This window comes from Leptidea sinapis, chromosome 43 (genome assembly GCF_905404315.1).
Source record: "Leptidea sinapis chromosome 43, ilLepSina1.1, whole genome shotgun sequence".
In the NCBI taxonomy this organism is placed as follows: domain Eukaryota; kingdom Metazoa; phylum Arthropoda; class Insecta; order Lepidoptera; family Pieridae; genus Leptidea; species Leptidea sinapis.
The window spans coordinates 2,421,408-2,443,496 of NC_066307.1; the positions used below are offsets into that span (position 1 = coordinate 2,421,408).

General features: G+C 35.6%; 1 protein-coding gene across 1 annotated transcript in view; it reads right to left on the reverse strand.

Moving 5' to 3' along the window:
• LOC126977114 (substance-K receptor-like) overlaps window positions 1–22,089 on the reverse strand; it is an 80,335-nt gene that overhangs the window by 17,273 nt on the left and 40,973 nt on the right. The window contains exons 2-4 of the mRNA XM_050825816.1: window positions 15,654–15,748; window positions 14,221–14,423; window positions 9,157–9,305 (exon numbers count right to left, since the gene is read on the reverse strand). Of these exons, the coding sequence (XP_050681773.1) occupies window positions 9,157–9,305; window positions 14,221–14,423; window positions 15,654–15,748 (447 nt within the window). The remainder of the gene's footprint in view (window positions 1–9,156; window positions 9,306–14,220; window positions 14,424–15,653; window positions 15,749–22,089) is intronic.

Here is a 22,089-nt window from a genome sequence, read left to right on the forward strand (position 1 = left end):
GTAAGTAAGGAGTAGCATATCAGGAACTTATTTGGACATTGTGAAACAGCGCCTTAGTCAAAATATTTATCAATAATTTTGATAATGCACGTTGAAGCTTCAATCGATTGCGATTTTTATTCATCCACAAAGCAACCTACTGTAGTGATTCCCTTTGTAAAACCTATTTGTGTGCGAGTATTTAATCTTACTAAGTTGTCATAACTGGACCGAGATATTCTGAAACCTGTCCCCTGAGAGAAATGATAATTTTTTTCTAAAAACCAATCCAATCTACGCGTGAGAATAGTATGCAGTATTTTGTAGATACAAGATAACAGTGCAATAGGTCTAAAACTAGCTGCTGAACTATTATCTCGACCAGGTTCCGGCACAGGAACAATTTTAACTTTTCTCCATTGTTTTGGTATAAAACTTTGAGTATCGAAATATTGTAAAGAATAACAAGTATCTTTTTCCCTGTATCTGGTAAATTGAAGATCATAGAGTATGAGATTAAATCTACTCCCATCGCTGTCTCTGAGCGTCTTAAACTGTTATTTAATTCATGTGCCGAAATTGGAGATATTAATTTATGGTTTTTAGATTTAAATATTGGCATGTCTGTAAATTATAAAGTCTGGAGCCAAGGAACATAATAAATTATTTGACGTTTCACTGTCTATGGTAGGCGTCATTGTTTTATACCCTTTAAACCACTTCATGCGCACCCAGATTTCGTTGGTGGTAGCCACTTCGTCAATACTATCGCAAAACCGTTGCCATGACTTAAATCAACCATTTCTGATTGCTCGTTGACAAGACCTGATGTTTTCTTGTAAATCACGTAAATTTTCTGGCGTTGGATTTCTTCTAAACTTTGCTAAGGCCGAGTTTATAATGTTTATAAAATCATCTTAAGCATTTTGAGTATCTAATGGAAGATGAAAATCAGCAAGTTTTTGTTCTATGATATATGTATAGGTTGTTCATTTGGGTTTTTTAAAATTTCTGTGTTTTTTGACGTGAGATGAATTTATCATTATATCTAATTTCATTTCCTCAATTAAATGGTCACTTCCAAGATTTTCGTTAAGTACCTTCTAGTTTAATTGCAACATCCTCAGATACTAATGATATATCAGGGGGTGTTCTTTGGATTGACCCGTTCACAAGTTATGTTCTAATGTCGAATCAAATATGATTACCACTATTATCTGTTTTACTGGACCAGTTACTATGATGCCCATTAAAATCTCCTGCAATTATTGTTTTGTGTGTAAATTTTGAAAAAAATTCATCCGAATCTTGAAGAGAGGTGTTGACCGACGGTGGGCAATATATGGATCTCTTGCCTTCAGTATTTCTAATCTTGATGCACTTTGCCTGAAAGTCTTCACAATTCTTTCACAAAAAGGAACATTTGTAACTCCTTGACTCCCACCAAAGCTTGCCTGACGCAGGATGATGTTGACCTTGACCTATTTCGGCCACTTGTGAAGCATCTTTGGAGTTACGAGCTCACACATCGATTTACTATTTGTAGTATTCTTCAATTGTTATTTTTTTCCATTTATCTCGTATCGGGGCAAGACATTATATTCGTTTTCGGACTAGAAAGTGAAAAGAAATCTAAAACTTCCTTGTGCGGTGTTTCCATGACGATACGATATGGACACCTTCAAAAAAAGCGCGTACACCTTCCTTAAAGTTTTTACACATTGTACATTGCACAAGCGATATTCAGCCAGGTGTCATGTTGTTTCGTACGAGTTGAACATATATTACATAACTGCGTACGTTTGCGACGGCGCTGATATTGAGGGCAACTGTTTCGTAAATATATTTTATTTCTTATTTTTGTATAATATATACTCTAAATTGAAATATATAATATTTGCAGATATTTGAAATATTATATTTTATATTCTTGCAACGATAATATTGTAGACAAAAACAAGTTATTATAATAAAATAAAGCCTACACATAGCCTAGCTGAAGTTTTTAATTTCTTATTTTGATTAGAAAAGTTAGGTTTTTGAAATTGCGCAACAGAAATGAATGAACGTAGTGATAGTAATTAAAACGTTATTGTATTGTAGTTTTTTCCGTTGAGTCCAATGAACATTTTTCCGTTGCATTGTAAAACATTGAAACTTTTTTACAATAATCAAACCAGCAGCATAATATAATTTTATTTATACAGTGAATTACAAAACATGCAACTACGCAACAAAAGAACATATACAACAGATGTGCTAAATAAATTGAAAAAAGAAAACTGTTTATTAAATTATATATTGAATTGTTGAATAAATATATGTCAGTTTTTGTGACTCAAAATTCTACGAAACGCAAGACCATAATATGAGGTGACAACTGATTGTTGTAATTGGATACATTTATAGGCTTCGGGCATTTTATTATAACTTTATATGTGCTGTGAAACAATTTCATTACGACAGCAGGGTGCATATTTTACGAAGTAATTTTTGATGTTATGATATATTATTGACAATTCATATAAAAACATTATTTAATTTAGTACTAGTTGACCCGACAGACGTTGTTTTGTATATTATAAATAAAATAATGTTTTTTATTAATTTGTCAATAATATATACACACCGGCACAATTAGCGGAACACAAAAAAAGCAGGACTTATGGTGGCGGCTCGATTATGGTTTGGGGAGGGATATGTTTGGGAGCTCGCACGGAGTTAGTGATAGTCACAGGAGGGACCATGACAGCAGATCGATACATCAGAGACATTTTAGAAGAACATGTTGTACCATTTGCCCCATTTATTGGTGACGACTTTATTCTAATGGAAGATAATGCTCGTGCTCATAGTGCACAATCGGTACAGGCATATCTGAGCCACGTAGGTATACCGGTGATGCAGTGGCCAGCAAATTCCTCCGATATGAATCCGATAGAGCATGTCTGGGACTTGCTAAAAAGAAGGGTTAAATCCAGAATGCCACCCCCCAACAATCTGAATGAACTTGGAAACTCATTACTTGAGGAGTGGGAGCCTCAAGAAATCATCGATAACATAATTTGTAGCATGCCCAGACGAATGGAAACCGTAATCAGAGCAAGAGGGGGAAACACTCGTTATTAATTTTGCTTTAATTTTATTGTTAAATCATTTAATGCTTACTTTTTTTATTTTTTGTGATGTTTCATAATCATCTAATAATTTCACTTATTTCAAATTTCTTTATTTTTCAATAAAAAATAACGAAGACTTTTCAAAGTCGTTGTTAAAAGATGTTAATCAATTTGCTATTTTGTGTCTAATTACATTTTCGTCAAATATATGCGTTATTATATCATAGTCTCACTTTTTTTTCTGTTCCGCTAATTGTGCCTGTGTGTATATCATAACATCAAGAATTATTTCGTAAAATATGCTCTCTGTTGTTGTAATGAAATTGTTTCACAGAAGAACTGTCAAACCGTGCGTCAATAAATTCTCTCATAGAAAATATGTCCATACAAAACAAATATCAGACGACGGGGGACACATCAAAGGAAAAACAAAATTGTTGTTTCTATTTAATTCCGAACACTTTCATATTTATTCACCTTTAAAACTTTCCCTGGACTTCCACAAATAATTCAAGACCCAAATAGCCAAATCGGTCCAGCCGTTCTCGAGTTTTAGCGAGACTGACGAACAGCAATTCATTTTTATATATTTAGATATACAGAACAACGTCTATCAGGTCAGCTAGTACTATATAATATTGAACTATATTTAATTCTCGTCCATTGGTTGTGATTCAGTAGACATAATTTGAGTTACAAGAACCTAGAAGAAGTATGATACAAATGGTCAAATCTAGTTGATCAAGTAACGTTAATGTGTCCATGGGTGTTAGTTTGTGCGCGCATCGTAATAATTCACTCGGATTATTGTTATCTAACGTCCCAAAAGAAGTATAAGAGCTTTTTCGCACTACGTCCGATCCAAATCCGATACGTACCCGTGAAAATAAGGTCCGATGTAGTCGTAGCACTATTTCTATGGTAGTTTACGCTAGTGCGTAAATTCGGCTTCCGTCATACGGATCGGATTCGGATCGGACGTAGTGCGAAAGCGCTCTAACTTCGAAAAGAAGTTGAATTTCTTTCTTCTAACAACAACAACAAGCATCGAATTCTTAATCTCTGATTCTCATCATAAGAACATCAATATATTTTTAAAAAACCAATTGACTCAGAGACCTAAACGAAAATACTGGTTGAACATAATATACTATCAAATCAAAATCAGTTTATTCACGTAGGTCACGGAAATGACACTTATGAATGTCAAAAAAAAATATTTTTTCTTATTGAATCTAGCGCTACTTCGTAAAGGGTTGAGATAATGAGAAGAAGCAGCAAGAAACTCATTGGCACTCTTTTATATCGAGATTTACATTTAAGTACATCGATTTACAAATCATTTCAAATTACAATATAAAATGTAAAATGTAAAATGATGCAACAGACACACTCAAACGTCAAATAGTCAATGTCTTACACGAGTAAGTCAAAAAAGTAAATGTAAATGTTATTGAGTACAGTAGCTGCATCATCCACATACACCATAAATAAATAAAGGTATTCTGTGACCATTTTATAAGCGATTATAAATAAATAAATATGTATATTTTCATACATATATATACACACAATAACTTTTAAGAATCGGAAACCGAGTCTCCGGCAACAGGATCATCCTGCAACCACAAGCAGCACCCGTTCACGAGCAAAACTCTGTCCTTCAATTCAAAAAATAAGTAACATCATTTCGAAGTGGGTCGGATTTAATTTAATTTATTACGTGAGCTGTTTGGGCTTGGAACACATTTTAGAAAGTAACTTACTCTTTTATTCTTCATTTTAATGGCGGCTTTTTATCTCAGAGTTGTTTGGCCGTGGTTTTGGTTAACCGTAAATCAACGGGAGCTTTGATCGTTCTTTTTACGAGTGGCTTAAACAATTCTACCTGTGTAATATTTGTTACGATTTTGCGTAACGATTTGCATAGATCACAATAAAGTCTTTACACATTTTTATATATTCTTTAATTTAATTTTTGATTACCCTCTGACGGTCGGCGCTGACGTCGGTCGAGCGTAGCTATAACTATGAAAACATATGAACGCGTTCAGTCCAACGCTGATGGATTGCTACGCGCGTAGAGCTACGTTACGCTGACGAGAACCATCGGTCAAGCTCGTCGGTCCATCGTACGTCGGTCAGCTGAAGCGCTATGACGATTGATTAGTGCGTTCAGTGCCACGCTAACCGAGCGACCGCCGTGATCGTTAGCAAAATTCGTGTTCTGGCGATTGGGTAGACATGATATCTTCTCCGTCATTTAATGCGTAATCGTTTGTGTAAATAGTACGCGCATATTATAAAGGTTAATTATGAATTCATTTTCTTCGCAATTGTACACGCCCAATTCAGTTTGCTGTCAGCTGAACACTAAATTCAGCGTGATCATATTTTAATCATGATATTTTTTATTTTAATTTAATCACAGATATAAACAGCAATCAGCGGGCTCAACTTCTTAATTTTTTTATATAAAACATATTATGATGGTTGTCATCAATAATATACGAATAAATATTGTGTAGCGATTTCGAAGAATGTAAAGCCAAAACAAAGTAAAACACATCCTCTTCAAGTCTGTTAAAGCATGAAAAGTCACGAACACAATACTGCATCACTTCTGAGTATATTGAAGTAGCTACAATATGTTTAAAATCATAGTGCCTCTTGGAATATTGAATAATAACTGATTTTAACAGAAAAATAATAAGAAATAAATAAATATATCACCAGAGGAATAGCAGGAGCGTTGCCGATCTCTTAGGAAGGTGTACTCACTTTTTTTAAGATACCGTATCGTCCTTTAGTGTAAAAACCATGCAAGTACGCTGTTATTTGTGTGATGAAAATATAAATTATAGTATAATTTTCAATGTATTGTTTAAAATTGCTGCATGTTAACCACATAGCTACAGTGCAGAATTGACCTTATTAGTCAATTCTTAAAGTGTTGGCTACAAGGTATATATTTATGATGATGTTCCTAATCTTATGGAAAAAAAAACATAAGGAAGTTTTTTTTTTTATGGAATAAGAGGACAAACGAGCGTACGGATCACCTGTTGTTAAGTGATCACCGCCGCCCACAACCTCTTGCAACACCAGAGGAATCACAGGAGCGTTGCCGGCCTTTAAGGAGAGTGTACGCGCTTTTTTTGAAGGTACCCATGTCGTATAGTCCCGGAAACACCGCACAAGGAAGTTTTACCACAGCCTTGTAGTACGTGGAAGAAAGCTTCTTGAAAACCGCACTGTGGAAGACCGCCACACATCCAGATGATGGGGATGATATCCTAACATATGGCGTGTCGTGCGAATGTGGAATTCGGCGGCAGGGATCAGGTTAAACAGCTCTTCCGAACTCTCCCCGTGATAAATGCGGTAGAATACACACAATGAAGTGATCCAGCCGTTCACAGAGCACTGGGTCCCCGACAATTCGAGCTGCTCTACGTTGCACGCGGTCAGATGGATTTAGCTGATACTGGGGTGTGCCAGACCAGAGATGACAGCAATACTCCATTTGTGGCCGGACCTGCGCTTTGTAGAGCGCTAGAATGTGGGCCGGCTTGAAGTATTACCGTGCTCTATTAATGACGCCCAGTTTCTTCGAAGCGAATTTGGCTTTGCCCTCCAGGTGGCCACAAATTTGGCAATCGCTCAAGATTTCGAGACCCAGTATTCCGATACTTGGCGAGGCTTTAAGGAAAGTACTGTCGAAGAGCAGTGATACGATAAATGGGGTTTTTTTAGTGGCGCAAACTTGAGTCTTCTGGGGGTAAAATTGGATAGGTTTCAATTTACCCCATTCCGCGACCTTGTCAAGAGAGGTCTCGATAGAATATATATAGTATATATTCAAAGTGAAAAGAAATCAAGTTATGTATAACGAAGTAAGCGATATTCTATCTGATATCATGTACTGATTTAGCGCCAATAACTTATTATTAAATAGAGAACTTATTATTAATAAATAAACGAAATATATAAAATTTGCCGTACCATACGATGCAAGTGTTTTGTTAAACGGAGAGGTGATAGAACCGGTGGAATCTGCTATATTTCTTGGCATTATTCTGGTTTCTTAATTACAATGGGGCACCCATATTGAAGGATTGGCGAACATACTTAGTTGTGCAGCATACGTGGTTACAAAGATTAGACAATTAACTGACATAGATACGGCGTGACTAGTTTGCTTAAGTTATTTCTATAGTATTATGTCCTATGGTATATTGCTATGGGGTAGCGCTGCCGATGTTAATACAATATTTGTGCTGCAGAAGAGGGCTATTCGCGCTATTTATAACCTAGCTGCTAAAGAAGCAAAGTTAAAAATAACATATTTTGATTAATAAATGAAAAGAATTATAATTTGAAGACAGGAATGTAAATGAAACAATAGAAAGCTGACTAAAACAAACTAAGGCGTTTCTATTTACCCCACTGCAAATAGTGATTTTAATGAATGGATAAAAAGTAAGTAGAGTATTGATAACTTTACCCGTATATTGTGTAACAGACCCTAATTGATCAAAGTCAACTTATATTTATTTTGCTTGATAAATTATCAAGTAGAAGCTTTGAGAGGTGGTAGTTATTATTTTACTTATTGTTTCTAATTAAAAAGTATTAACAGTTATAACACAAATTATCAAGTAACTCACAAGAAACCGTATAAGGTTTACCCGTGGGGACGTGATGGCTCTTAATGACTTACATATTATATTAATTCCTTACACTAATTATATTAAAATGCGTTATAATAATAATACACATTATGACATAAAAAATTTTTTTTCTTAATATTATATTCTTTGCCGTTTTTGGATTTTTCTCAGTACTTCCTTAAACATTTGCAGGCAAAATATTTAATGTGTCTGGCAATACATACTCCTATTTCCGCATACTATCTGCATTGTCACATTTCAAAGTTAAATTCAATAAAACTCTATTCAATAAAGGTTAAACTAAGCGCCTTTGAATCTTGTCAATGAAAACAGTTACTGTATCAATAGATTCGCTTAGGTACCTTTTCTATGTATCCATAATTTTTATCGATAAATTTACTTATTATATATTTGTGTCCCAGAAAGAATGGATAATCCTAGACCCCCGCACGGGATAGCTCTCCAGCACTCAGAAAAAAATATCTAAAAAAAATAATTCCAATTGATACCCAAAATATGATTTTTTTAAGAAAAACATACGTTTTTTTACTTTACTTTACATTCATGTGCACAACGCCCACAAAGTAATGAAATTTGTGGCGTTTTTGGTGTCATCTTATTCCTGATAGACTATACTACTAGAAATACATTAAATAATATAATAGTATCTATGATACTTTTTTCAATAACAAAATAAGAACTAGAGTTTTTGATATGAAATTTGATACCAAAATAATTTTGGTTTGAGAGTGTTTCATGTAAAAAAAAGTATGAAAACTTAAGTGGCCAGCTATTATTTTTTTTGATACATTGAACATTTTCATGAATTTAGCTGGAGCAGCTATGTATCTCCGTTAGAGATGATATTACTCGCACGTTTCGTTTGTCAATACGCTAGTATGTGGTAAGTGTATGAGTAGGCCAATATGTGTTACCCGGCTACTTGATCTTTGGACCTGAAGTCCATGACTACACATCCTCGTCGTCTCTTATTACGGTGTGTAAAACAAGGATCACTAGGAGTATTACAGAGGATTATGTATATTAATTAAAGATGTTGTGATGTGATACTGATCTTTATTATTATAATGATAAAAAATCAATGAAGAAATCTGGATTAAGTGAAAAAGATTTTATTTTTCTGGCAGTACTATTGTAGCGACGCAGAACAAAAGATATTACAGAACTATTCACAACAAAAGTCCAAACAGTGATAGCACATAAATATCACGACATTTACCTAATGGTAAGAACACGACGAGCGCGAGGGGGAACTGGAGGGGACTTCACATACCAGCGAGGTCCAGAGCCGAGTGTCCAAACCTGCCCGTGTAGTAGAGTCACAGTTGAATCAACCTCTCATTAAATATATCATCAGTACTTACCTCAGCGGTGTGATAATGGCTCGGTGCCGGTCGACAGCGATCGCCGTCAATGTAAACACGCTTACATTAACACTTAACGCTTGTACGAACGGACAGAACGCACACATGAAGTGGGGCAACAACCATCTTTGAAGTAACGCTGCTTGGAACTGCGAGCACAAACAATACATTGAGATTACTACACAGTTAAAGTAAAAGTTATACCTTGAGCAAATAACAAATGATAAAATACTAGAAATTATAATACAATACAGTTTTCAGTTTTCATTTACGTGGAATTATATTATTGCAATTTTCATAGGGATTTGTATATCTGCGTTATAAAAAAGTTTATTGATGCCCTGAGCACTTTATTTTGTGGGTACTAAATGAGAATAAGCCGTCACTCTCGGCATATAACGATTTATAATAACGATCGCTTTTGTAGCTTCGTTTCGAGTCTATTATTAGGTGTTAAAGTGTAATATTGCCGATTTATACTGAAAACTTATTTTTTTTATTTAATTTATTTATATAATCAAAATAATTAACATTTAACATTATTATCTATACGTTGCTGCCATCTAATCGGAAGGTCATTTATATCTTTGTGATGAAACTGTGGCTAGATTCAACAAACTGTGTGAAAACATTTTGTACTGCTTTCTGAGAAGAAAACTTTTTATCACGTAAAAAATTGTCCAAATCACGAAAATAATGGTAGTCCGTTGGAGCAAGGAGAATACGGAGGGTGACTAATGGTTTATAAGTGCTGTATGAGGTCTCGCGTTATCAGGGAGCAAAACTTGTGAAGATTGATTCATGAGTCGGGGCTGTTTCACTGCTAGCTGATTTTTTTTATTGTTCAGAGTTTGGCACAGTAGACATCTGCCATCTTGACCAGATCAGAGAAAGCTATAGTGAACACCATGCTTAGACCACCAAATAGTTACCTTTTTATTGGTAAGCTTATAGCAAAGCTGTCACTGTTGCGGCGTTTTTGCCAGGGTCAGCCTTTGTGCATTTTTTGCTTACGGTTATCGTAAAGTACTTTTCATCGCATGTCACAATTCGATCGATTACTCATTTAATTCTCAATCGATTCAACAAGGCAACACAAGTTTCAACACGCGTTTCATTTGTAGATCAGGCAAATCATGACATCCGTTTTTCATATATTATGATGAATAGAAATGTTTGTTTCTGAGTCTGGATGTTTATTTGTCTTTATCTATGCTTAAGTGAGTTATATCGTATTAAATGTTATATCGTTTTCTTGCAGCACAGCTGATGCCTAATTTGGGGCAAGATAATTTGTGTAAAAGTGTGTCAATATTATTACTATTATACACTTTAAGACAACTGAATCTTATTTTTTTATGGAAAAGTAGGATAGCACGGGTTATCTGGTGTTAAATGGTTACCACCGCCCACATTCTATTGCGCATGTGTACGCGCTATTTTTGAAGATTCCATGTATGTATGTATCGTATTGGAAACACCGCACAAAGAAGCTCATTCCACAGCTTTGTAGAACGTGGAAGAAAGCTCCTTCAAACTGCACTGTGGAGGACTGCCACACATCCAGATGCAGGGGATGATATCCTAACTTGTGGCGTGGCATGCGAAGGTGGAATTCAGCGGCAGGAATCAGGTGAAACAGCTCTTCGGAACACTCCCCGTGATAAATGCGGTAGAAGACACACAATGCAGCGATGTCTCTACGCAACGCCAAGTTATGCTCCGCGTTTGCACGCGGTCAATTAGATATGATGCTGGGGTGCGCCAGACCAGAGATGACAGCAATACTCCATGTATTGGACCTGACCTGTGTAGAGCGCTAGAATGTGGGCTGGTTTGAAGTATATCCGTGCTCTATGTATGACGCCCAGTTTCTTCGAAGCCAATTTTGCCTGTTTTTTTGCACTCAGATGCTGCTTTAACTGACGCATCGAACCAAGGCTGCGATCTGCCACCGTTAGCTACTACAAAGTTTGGTATAAAAAATTCCATGCCCTGTATTATCACATCGGCTACTGCAACGGCGCAGGCACTGGAATCCTCCGAAGGGAAACAAACCTTGCCCCAAGGATAGGATACAAAAAAGGAATGCATCCTATCCCAATCTGCTGACTTGTAGTGCCAAATGCGGCGGGTCGCTGGTCGTCTGTGACGTGGGCATCAGATAAGCACTACACTCCTGATCAGGCAATGGATGGACGTCCTGAGCGGGGCATCGACAGACACCTGGGAACTATCGGGATATGTAGGCAGCAGAAGATCTAAATGACGGCACGTGGCTATCCATTTTCGGGAGCCGCGTTAGGGACTCAACCAATTGGGACATACCATACGCCAATGCAAAATTATGCACAGATTCTACGTAGTCAGTGGTACATGACCCAAGCGATTCGGCATTGTAGCCATTGAAATCCCCCAAGACATTTCAGTGGAGGGGATCTGTGCAAGCTCGTCGTCAATTGCCACTTGAACGCAGCCCATGATATGTTCTGTTTCTACGTTACCACTATGGGAGACACACGCAATAGATGTGGACGCCGTCCTCAAAATCTACACGGAGCCAGAGAGTAGACAGGTCACTCAAAATTGCCGAGATGGCGTCATCAGATATTCTCCCTATCGTACACACATACCCCGGTATAAAGCAAAACATTATGTTCAATTTTATGCCCGAGGTTATACATTAAATATGTATAGCAAGGTCGGGATATCTGCGCCTCCGTAAGGAAACACAAGGCCGGCTGCGCTTTCTCAAGGTGGTGGTGGACGGCGGTTTAGTTGGAGTGGATTCTACTAATGTTGCAAAAGTCTACATTAAGAGTGGAACGGGGTGCCGTGGTGTTAACTACCTCGTTTGTCCTCGGACATGTGCGGTTCTGTGCCATCCCCAGAATACGACATGCAACCCGAGCGAGAATGCTCGGAGAGGGATTCTCCAACTCTAATAGAGCCGATACCGGCCTGGGGTAAAATCTCTTTAAAGACCGCTGTTAAACTTTGGTGGAGGGGGGAGATAGACCGGAGTCCTCAACACTATTCTATGCGAAACAAAGCAGCACTAGGCTACTTTAAGGCAATATTCTGTGCGAGTGTGGTAAACAACCCGGACGAGTCTAGCCCGATCGTGCTGACTTCATAAGACGGTAGCATGCCCCCTCCCACATCTAAAACGCCCTTAGGCGCCTCTTACGACACCCTTGGGCCTGGGACTCCCCTATTCTTTTTACGCCCCGGGGAAGCACAGGGTAAATATTTATATTTATATAAATATTAATCAAATTATATTTATATAAATATTAACCAAATTATATTTATATAAATATTTATAAGATATTTCCTATATTTATAAAAATAACATATTTAGGAAGTCATCTTATTCGAAGACAAAGCAATGTACTAATCACACGCCTGTCTTATTTTGAAAACGGCATTAATTAGTATATACCTTCGTCTCGACTGATCCTATTCTGTTGGGGATTTACAATCTCTTTTGTCTTTGTTCATCCAATTAGCTTCTATCGCTATAATAAGTAGAATTGAGAGAAGCTTAGATGGTGCCACTAACAGATAATATAATATTCAACTCAATCCAATTAAATCAAAATCACTTTTTTCACATAGTTCACGGAAATGACACTTTGACTTTCAAAAATAAAATATTTTTTTTTATTGAATCTACTGCTAATTCGTAAAGGGTTGAGCTAATGAGAAGAAGTAGCAATAAACTCATTGCCACTCTTTCAAATCAATATTTACATTTCCGTCGTTTTACAAATAATTTCAATTACAATATAATATGTAAAGTGAAACCACAAACATACTCAAACGTCATATAGTTAATGCCTTACACGAGAAAGTCAAAATATAAATGTGTTTAAATAAATAAATGTTTCGAAGCAACAGTTAAGTTTATTAGCCAGAGGTTTTCCCCAGTTTTCTTGGACTCTTCCCCCTAAGATTAAAATTTTGTATTAGTTTAAAAGCTTAATAAAGTTTTATCCCCAACTCGTAGTTATAGAAATAAGTTTTCTGATACCTACATATAAGGCTTAATGATTGCTTCTTTAATTAGAAGGTAAGCTCTTATGTAAATATTGAATAGTACATAAATACATTTTTTAACTTTTTTTTCGTGGCCACTTGTTTTAATGCCTGGCTTTTTCTCGACGAGTTACTCACGCCTTGCAATATGTTACCTACGCAATACACTTACATACGCATAATACCCAAACTACAGGCACACATACAAACATACATACACAGACAGTTGACAGACCGACGCACAGGTGGACACTCTTGTTCACGTATGTGGGAGTGTGTGTCGGTCTAGCCGCGGATTGGCGGCTGACGCTGTCACTGTTCAAAAATAAACAGTTTCACACTAACATACATACACACGTAAGTGTACAGATATCCCATTAGTTTTTCACTAAACTATTTCCTCTTCTGTCCAGTACACAGCCGGTCAGCCGTATATATTATATACCTTATATAAATATATATACCTCTTCACGAAAAAGGGCGGGAGGGTCAACTACTAGTGTATAATACGTCTGTTAATACATTTGTTTTATTATTTAAGGACTACATCAGTCAAAACACATTATGATTGTGATAACCTGTTATTTTAAAAATATACTCAGGATCACTGCCACACTCTCACACCAACGCATATTTAAACACACAACTAAATATAATACGCGTACTTTTTTCTCTCTTTGCTATATCAGTTATTATATTAAATCGCCGATTTCTGTTATGATTCTTTTCTTTAGTTACTTTCCTTCATTTATTATACCTTTTTTTTCAGTTTACAGACAACAATACAATTAATATATATGATGATTTCACATACCGGGACTCAAAGTGTCAGAGACTAACCAGTGAGTTATACACGTCGTCAAGGAATTACGGATTCTATTTGATAATTGCTTAAGACTAAAAAGGGTTCTGTTCACCTTTTGAGGGCAGAAAACTTAAATACGCATTCATAAATTCAAAATTCATTCTATGTTACACGCGAACAATATTAGCATTGCAAATTTTAATAGAGTTTAAACTTACTTGGAATGGCACGGCAAATAGCCCTATAACTATGTCCGCTAGCGCCAAATTAGCGATGTAACAATTAGTGACGCTCTGCATTCGTCGAGAAGTTGCCACAACCCACATCACTAAGAAGTTGCCGACTACAGCCAACACTGATATTGATCCGTATAGAAACGACAGCAACACGATCATACCCGTCGGGACGTCGTACAAGCTATCTGGAAATTATTTCATGATTAAAACAAAACAGAACCACACATTTTATTAATAGGGAGGATGATTTGAGACTAGCGCAAGCATGAAATTCCGTAGTCTCCCTGTGCAGTACAAATGCAACAAAAAGACCTAAAATTATGGTCGTTTTTAGTAGTGTGTGACGTGAATTAGGGAATCAAACACTGAAACGAATGAGACGCTACGTGGACACATTAATGTACTATTAGTGGCAATGTGTTGTATTTTTTAATTTTATTCATTATAACAGGAAAACTTATAGCTTATAAAGAGTACTCAGACATAATATAAATTAAAAGGTATAGAACCATCATCGTATGTGCAGCCATTTCAAAAGATGGACATACTTTATAAAAGGATGGTAATATGTAAAGGCAACACTTCTTTTAAAAAAATATCAAATACGTATATAACTGATATTTACTTGAAACTATCCGATAGAATGAGCAGGTATCGCGATTGCGAGGTGTGTTAAAAGCACTTATAAAGATGATTTATTAGCACCGAAATTTGAGAACTCTTGAGAAAACTTTTTTAAGAATTCAAACAAAAAATCGTAAGTACTAAGTTAACATGCTTACATTGCGTATGTAATACTGATATATTAAGTTGTCATTACCATCGTTGGCATGAAATAGAACTCTTTAAATTAGTCGGATAAAAATAATATTCATTTCATTCGTTCACCATTCGTTCACTAATATTTTCTATGGTGCCGAACTTCTTCGATGAGTCCAAAAACAAAATAGATTGAACCTTCATTACCGAAACTTCATTTGAATTTCATTCGTTTACGAATTTTCGTTTCGGAGAAAGAGAGTAGACCCAAGAGAAATTTATAAAAAGGACAGGGCTATTTATGTTATAATTATGAATAAAGCAACCTTTATAGGTTCAGATAGAATATAATATAATATACGAATTAATAATGATTTACTTTATTTTATTAGACTTGTTGTTTATTCTTGGCATTCTTATGAAAAAATACAAAGTCTTTGCTTCGCATATAAATATTTTATTATTCTCTCATTCGTTTTAAATTCTCAAACCCCAGTGCGGCGAAGTCGTAAAAATCTAAAGAAAACACAAAAAATCGGAACATACGAGCAATATATTGGCAAATGATGCGATACAAGGCCGGACAATCTTAGAGTTTACGAAAAAACAGTACAAATTATTATTATTATTATTATAACAGTACGTTATTTTCTCACCGAATGTGTCGTTGCTAGAATTTCTTCTCAAATATTTGTCTATTGTCATATTCCTTGACCAGTCCGATTCGTCATCTTGTGTTGAACCCGTTGTACTAAAACATAGAATAGAAATCATATTGGACCTTTATTAAATAATGCAAATGCAAAGAATTGTTAGTTGATAAATATATGTAAACCCAATATAACTTTCAATAACCTCATAAATTCCATACCAAAAATAAATCTAAAAGAAAAAACGATCATAGGTATGTTTGGTAATAACTCTCATAATATTTGAAATAAGGACCTAATTAAAAATATAGAAAAATTAATTAATATTTCCAATAACACAAAATCTAAAGTGTTGAAGTGTACATTTCCATACTCCTCGGATTTGACACAGGAGCAAAATAGAAAAATATTTAAATTAAATACAACTTTGTATAATGCGACATTCCACAACAATGAAAATTTAATTTTATTTGACACAAATAAATTCATTAATTATAAACTGAAAATAACCAATGGTAACCTATACCTACCATTTAGAGTTAAGCAACAGCTGGCTACTTTAGTAGCTTATAGTCTTAGTCAACAAACTACTTCCTCTGTAGTATTATTTAATAAACATGCCTCTATTGGGCAAAATTGTAAAATAATCGACATACAAGCCTCTATTGGGGAATGTATTAGTACCTACTAATGTACAAAAATATAACAATGAAGATTTTTCTTCAATTAATTTAAATTAAGTTATTTGACAAGGGAGGACAACTCTTGCAATATCATACAAAATAGGTAACATTCACCAAATATAAATGTTACTGCTATAGATAATCATAATATAAAGCTCATAAATATTGTTCACCAGAATAAACAAGGTATCTCAAGTAAGGAATTAGAAATTGAACTGTTTTTGAGCTGCTGTAATATAGATATATTGTGTATTACAGAACATTGGCGTAAGAGTCATCAGCTCCAGTTTAGTTTTAGAGAACATAAAGTAGTCGGATCGTTTTGTAGAAGTAGGGCAATACATGGAGGTACAACAACTAATTGAGATAGCTTGTATAGAACTAGAGCAATTTATTATTGTAAGTGTATACCGCCCCCTACTGCATCATATGAACAATTCCAACATAGAGTGGAGGAGGTACTATCAAAACTAAGCAAAACTAGCAAGTCAATTATAGTGTGTGGAGATTTTAATATAAACTTGCTTGAACCTTCGGCCAATTGTACTAGCCTTAAAAATTTATTTCAAAGTTTTAATTTGTTCAATGTATTTTGGGAACCTACTAGAATCACTTCTACAACAGCAACCTGTTTAGATAATATTTTTACAGATGTTACTATTACTAGTAAACTCATAATTAATAATCTTCAGTCCGACCATAGCGGGCAACTTATAAAAGTAAATACAAGATTGGACAATGTCAGACCAAAAAAGGTGACGATTAAACCAGTTACGGGTAGCCGTCTTGAGAGGTTTAGAAATAATTTGGTACGATACCATTTTTACACTGTGGTGAAACTGCTTATTTTCACTATAACTTAGTCTTCAATTCCTTCTGTGAGGAATTTGACAGGATTTTTACTCCAATAACGGTGACAGCAAACAACAAACATAGTTGTAATGATTGAAGAATTTAAAATATATGCAAAAAAAATACTCCAAGCTCTTTAAAGTAGTTTGTCATGAAGCGAAAACACGTTTCATTGCAGATAAAATTAAAAACAGTAATAATAAAGTAAAATCGACTTGGAGTGTAATTAACAATGAATCTGGTAGATCGAATTTCCGTAACACCTCTGTCTGTTTAAATATTAATAATCGCGTTATAAATTCGGAAATAGAAATTGCAAATGAATTTGATAAATACTTCTCCGAAATCCCGATCGTCACGACCAAAGACCTTAACTCTTCGCCAAAAGCAGCATATGATATGCTTAAATTACACGTACCAGTATCTTCCACTGATTTGAAATTTAAGTATGTTACAGGTAGCGATATAATAAAAATCTTCAAATTAATTAACCTAAAAAATACAAAAGACCTATGGGGCCATTCGAATAATATTGTAAAATACATACTAGACATTATAGCACCTGAATTAGCAATAATATTTAATGAATGCATAGATGAGGGTGTGTTCCCTGACCTCATGAAATACAGTGAAGTTATACCTTTGTTTAAATCGGGCAGTTCTTTTGACCCTGCTAATTTCAGACCTATTTCAGTGCTGCCTGTTTTTAGTAAAATTTTTGAAAAACTTTTGCTTCAACAGCTACAAATGAATTTTTGTAAATTAATGAACAAAAATCAGTTTGGTTTCACTAGGGGCTTATCAACAATTAATGCGGGTACTAGACTCATTGAGCACATCTTTGACGCCTGTGAAGAGTCACAGGATGCATTGGGCATTTTTTGTGATTTGTCAAATGCATTTGACTGCGTCCACCATGAAACTTTACTCCTAAAACTACAGCATTATGGAGTGAAAATAGAGCCCTAAATCTGTTAAAATAATATTTAAGCGAAAGAGTTCAGATAGTCGATGTAAATGGCAAACGGTCTTTGGGTAAACCTGTGGGAATAGGTGTTCCACAGGGTTCTATTCTCGGTCCTTTCTTGTTTCTTATGTATATTAACGATCTACCGTCTGTGGTAGATGATAGCCATGAGATTGTATTGTTTGCTGATGATACTTCACTTATTTTTAAAGTGAAGCGACGTACGGATATTGATAACGAGGTAAGCAATGCACTCTCAAAGATAGTGCGTGGGTTTGAGACGAATAATCTGCACTTAAACAGTAAAAAAACAAAGTGTTTACGGTTCATTACACCAAACACAGCGGAGGTACAAACCAACGTACTTATAAATGACCAGGGATTGGAACTTGTGGGCACAACGGTCTTCTTGGGTATCACGTTAGATAAAAAGCTTCAGTGGGGTCCACATATTACCCATCTAGCAGATAGACTCAGCTCTGCGGCATATGCAGTTAGAAAGATTAGAGAGTATACGAACGTTGCGACCGCTAGATTAGTGTACTTTAGTAATTTTCACAGCATCATGACGTACGGTATATTACTGTGGGGTCATGCTGCTGACATTGATATAGTGTTTGTACTGCAAAAGAGAGCTGTTCGTGCTATATATCAGCTTGGTTATAGACAGTCTCTCAAAAGAAATTTAAAGAAATAAATATTATGACTGTTCATTGTCCGTACATTTATGAAAATTTAATATATGTTCGCAAAAATCGTCACCTTTTTGCTCTTAATAGTGATTTTCATTATTATAACACTAGAAATAAGGGATTGCTTGTAACTAATTCTAGTAGGCTTCATAAGATACATAATAGCTTTAAGGGTAAATGTATACATTTCTACAATAAAGTCCCAGCCACTGTTCAGGCATTATCTATAAATAAATTTAAATGTTTTATAAAAAAATGGCCCTGTCGTAAATCCTATTACTCCACTGCTGAATATCTAAATGATCGGACAGCCTGGGACTAGATTGTGATTATTTTATAGCGACTGTACAATATTGTATATTTTTATTGAAAAGAGCACAAAAAAAAGAATGCTGGGAGAGTTTCTTGCGCCGCTTCTTCTCTCTCAGAGCGCCATTTGTTTCCGAAGCGGTAGTAGTATCTAGTAGTATAAGAAATGACATCAAAAAGAATTCTAAAGGAATCAATTTTGAGAAAATAAATGCCTTTTATTATTAAATAAGAGAAAAATGGCTTAATCTAAATTATAAAATTATAATAAAGTATAAATTTGATAATAAAAAATATATTATGCCCTTCGGAAATTCACTTCAATTTTGTTGTAGGATAATATTGATAGATACGACTACTTAAAACTGTAACTAAATTAATAAAAAAAGCCTGATGAGTCTCTTGCGCCCGTTCTTCTCAGGCCTGAGGCATACTATTTCGAATGGGTTGTAGTTTTGACGTTCAATAAGTGATTTTAATTTTAATATAAAAATCATAGTAAAAAAGAATTATCTGAATGCGAAGAAGTTAAAATCCATTTAAACATAAAACAAGCCAAAAATCAAAAACCAAAAAATAAATCAGTAGATTTATAATATTAATTTTAAAGTGTAGATTACTTCGGGTATATATTTAGGCTCATTCAAAATAATGGACGCACTCCACTGCGCACTTTGGTGATGCGATAAGCAGCTAATAGATTTGTCGAATAAATGGAACTACACAAGGTTTTCAGATATATATTAATATGTTCACTTGATTGGATGGTCTCTATAAGTTTTATGGCTGTGAACTGTATGTAACCGTTTTAATATCAGCTTGTTAAGGTTTCCAGTATTTAAATAAATTCATTTAGTGAGACTTTTGCAATAGAGATATAGCAAATACACTGGCCTTCAAAAGTAAGTATCACACTTTTAAAATTGGGATAACGTCTTAAGTTCACAAGATATACTTTCGAAATAAAAAGGACTCCAAAGAGAATTTAATTTTGTACATAAAAACTTTATAGTCGGCAACCTTCTTTTAAGAATTGGCTAAAAACTTCAAAAACAAAACCATTCCTTTTCAAAGTGGACGTTTCCGAATTACAATTTTACCATTGACATTTTTCTTTCTGTATTAAATTTTTTTCAAGATCGATGGGTCTTGTTTTAAAAATTTATGCTAAAAAGCACATATCATTTATTTATCATGCCTCTTTCAGTTGAAGAATGTGCTAGGATTATGGCTTTTCTGGAACAAGGCATCAGTATAATAAGAATGGTGGGTGTGACGGTACGAACCGTCCAGAAGGTAAAGCGAAGTTACAAAGAGACTGGACATCATCTGAGGAGACCTTGTAATGGCAGACCCAGGTGTACCAGTGCCCGAGAAGATATATTATTTCCACTGTGTTAAGAAATCGCCACCAAAATGCAGTTGAAGTCCAGCAACAGCTACTTCAGACCCGGAGGGACTACATTATGGGCAGTACAGTGAGAAGAAGACTTGCTGAAGCAAATTTGAAACCCCGAAGACCAGCGAGTGGCCCAAAACTCGAGAGACAGCATCGAGTAGCGAGACTGCGATACGCCCGTGAACACATGCAGTGGGATGAAGAAGAATGGTCAAGAAATTTGTTTGCAGATGAGTCTCGATTCTCCTTTTACACTTCTGATGGAAGGCGAAGTGTTTACAGGCGACCTGGTGAGCGATACCTTCAAGCCTGCATCTCAGAAAGAGTCCAATACGGTTGAGGCAGTGTACATGTATGGGCTGGCATATCTTCAGAAGGTCGCACAGAGCTAGTAGCCATAGAAAATGGCACCCTCACTGGGCAAAGATATTGACACGGGAGTGGGTCAGGCATTGGAAATAATACTCCGCTTATAGGAATAAGTCTTTATTTGCGTTTACTTTATCTGAACTTGCACTTCGCCGGTCTGCCGCTGTTCCTCTTGTGGGCGGCGGTACCTTCAACGCGTCACACCGCACCGAACACTAAGTCTCTTCTATCTTCTTCTTCTTGGAACACTTCCACTTTTCACTACTTCTTCTTTTCTTCTTCTTCTTCTTTACACTTTCGAGTCAGAACTAGAATTGCCGTAGGCCACGCTTAATACGGCTTATATACCCCCGGATCCGTTCTATTTTCAAAATAATTCTCCCATTCCATCTTTAAATTTAAATTGTACTAGAAAATTCTTTTACCTATTCTTATCCTGCTTACACATTTACCATCCCTTTCTGTTCGATTTGATCCTAAACTTACTAGAAATTTCCTTTAACTTTACAAAACCCAAAAAAATCCATACACTGGTAGGTGTATCGAACCCGGTTCAACTTTTCCGATTAGCTACGAGTATTGCTGACGGAGCTGTTGAAATTAACTATGTCTTGAAGTTTGACAACTCTCGTCATATACTTCGAAGGGTTGCTACGCAACAATATGCTCAAGAGATTCTCAATGAGTATGCAGGGCCGTATTTAGAAAATATGGGTGATGGATCGATGCTGATGCATGATAATGCCCAGCCACACACGGCTCATATCGTACAAGAGTATATTCAGGAGGTCGGTATCAGCGTGATGGCTTGGCCATCAAGAAGTCCTGATCTCAACCCGATTGAACACGCCTGGGATGAGCTTGGGAGGCTAGTCAGAAATCGCAGACCACCACCTACTACCCTCAGGGCACTAAAGCAGGCCCTGGTAGAAGAATGGGAGAATATTCCCGAACATCGGCTCCGAAATCTAGTGTTCAACCTATGCCAAACCGGCTCGAAGCTGTAATCAGAGCTCGAGGAGGCAATACCAGTTATTAAAAATAAAATAACATCTAATACATTTTAGTTAAATTTTTTTACACTAAACTAAAAATGTCTATTTTCATTGTTTTATCTTTTTTAAGTTAAAAATGTTACTAATGTATAATTTTAGTCTCTAAGAACTAAAGC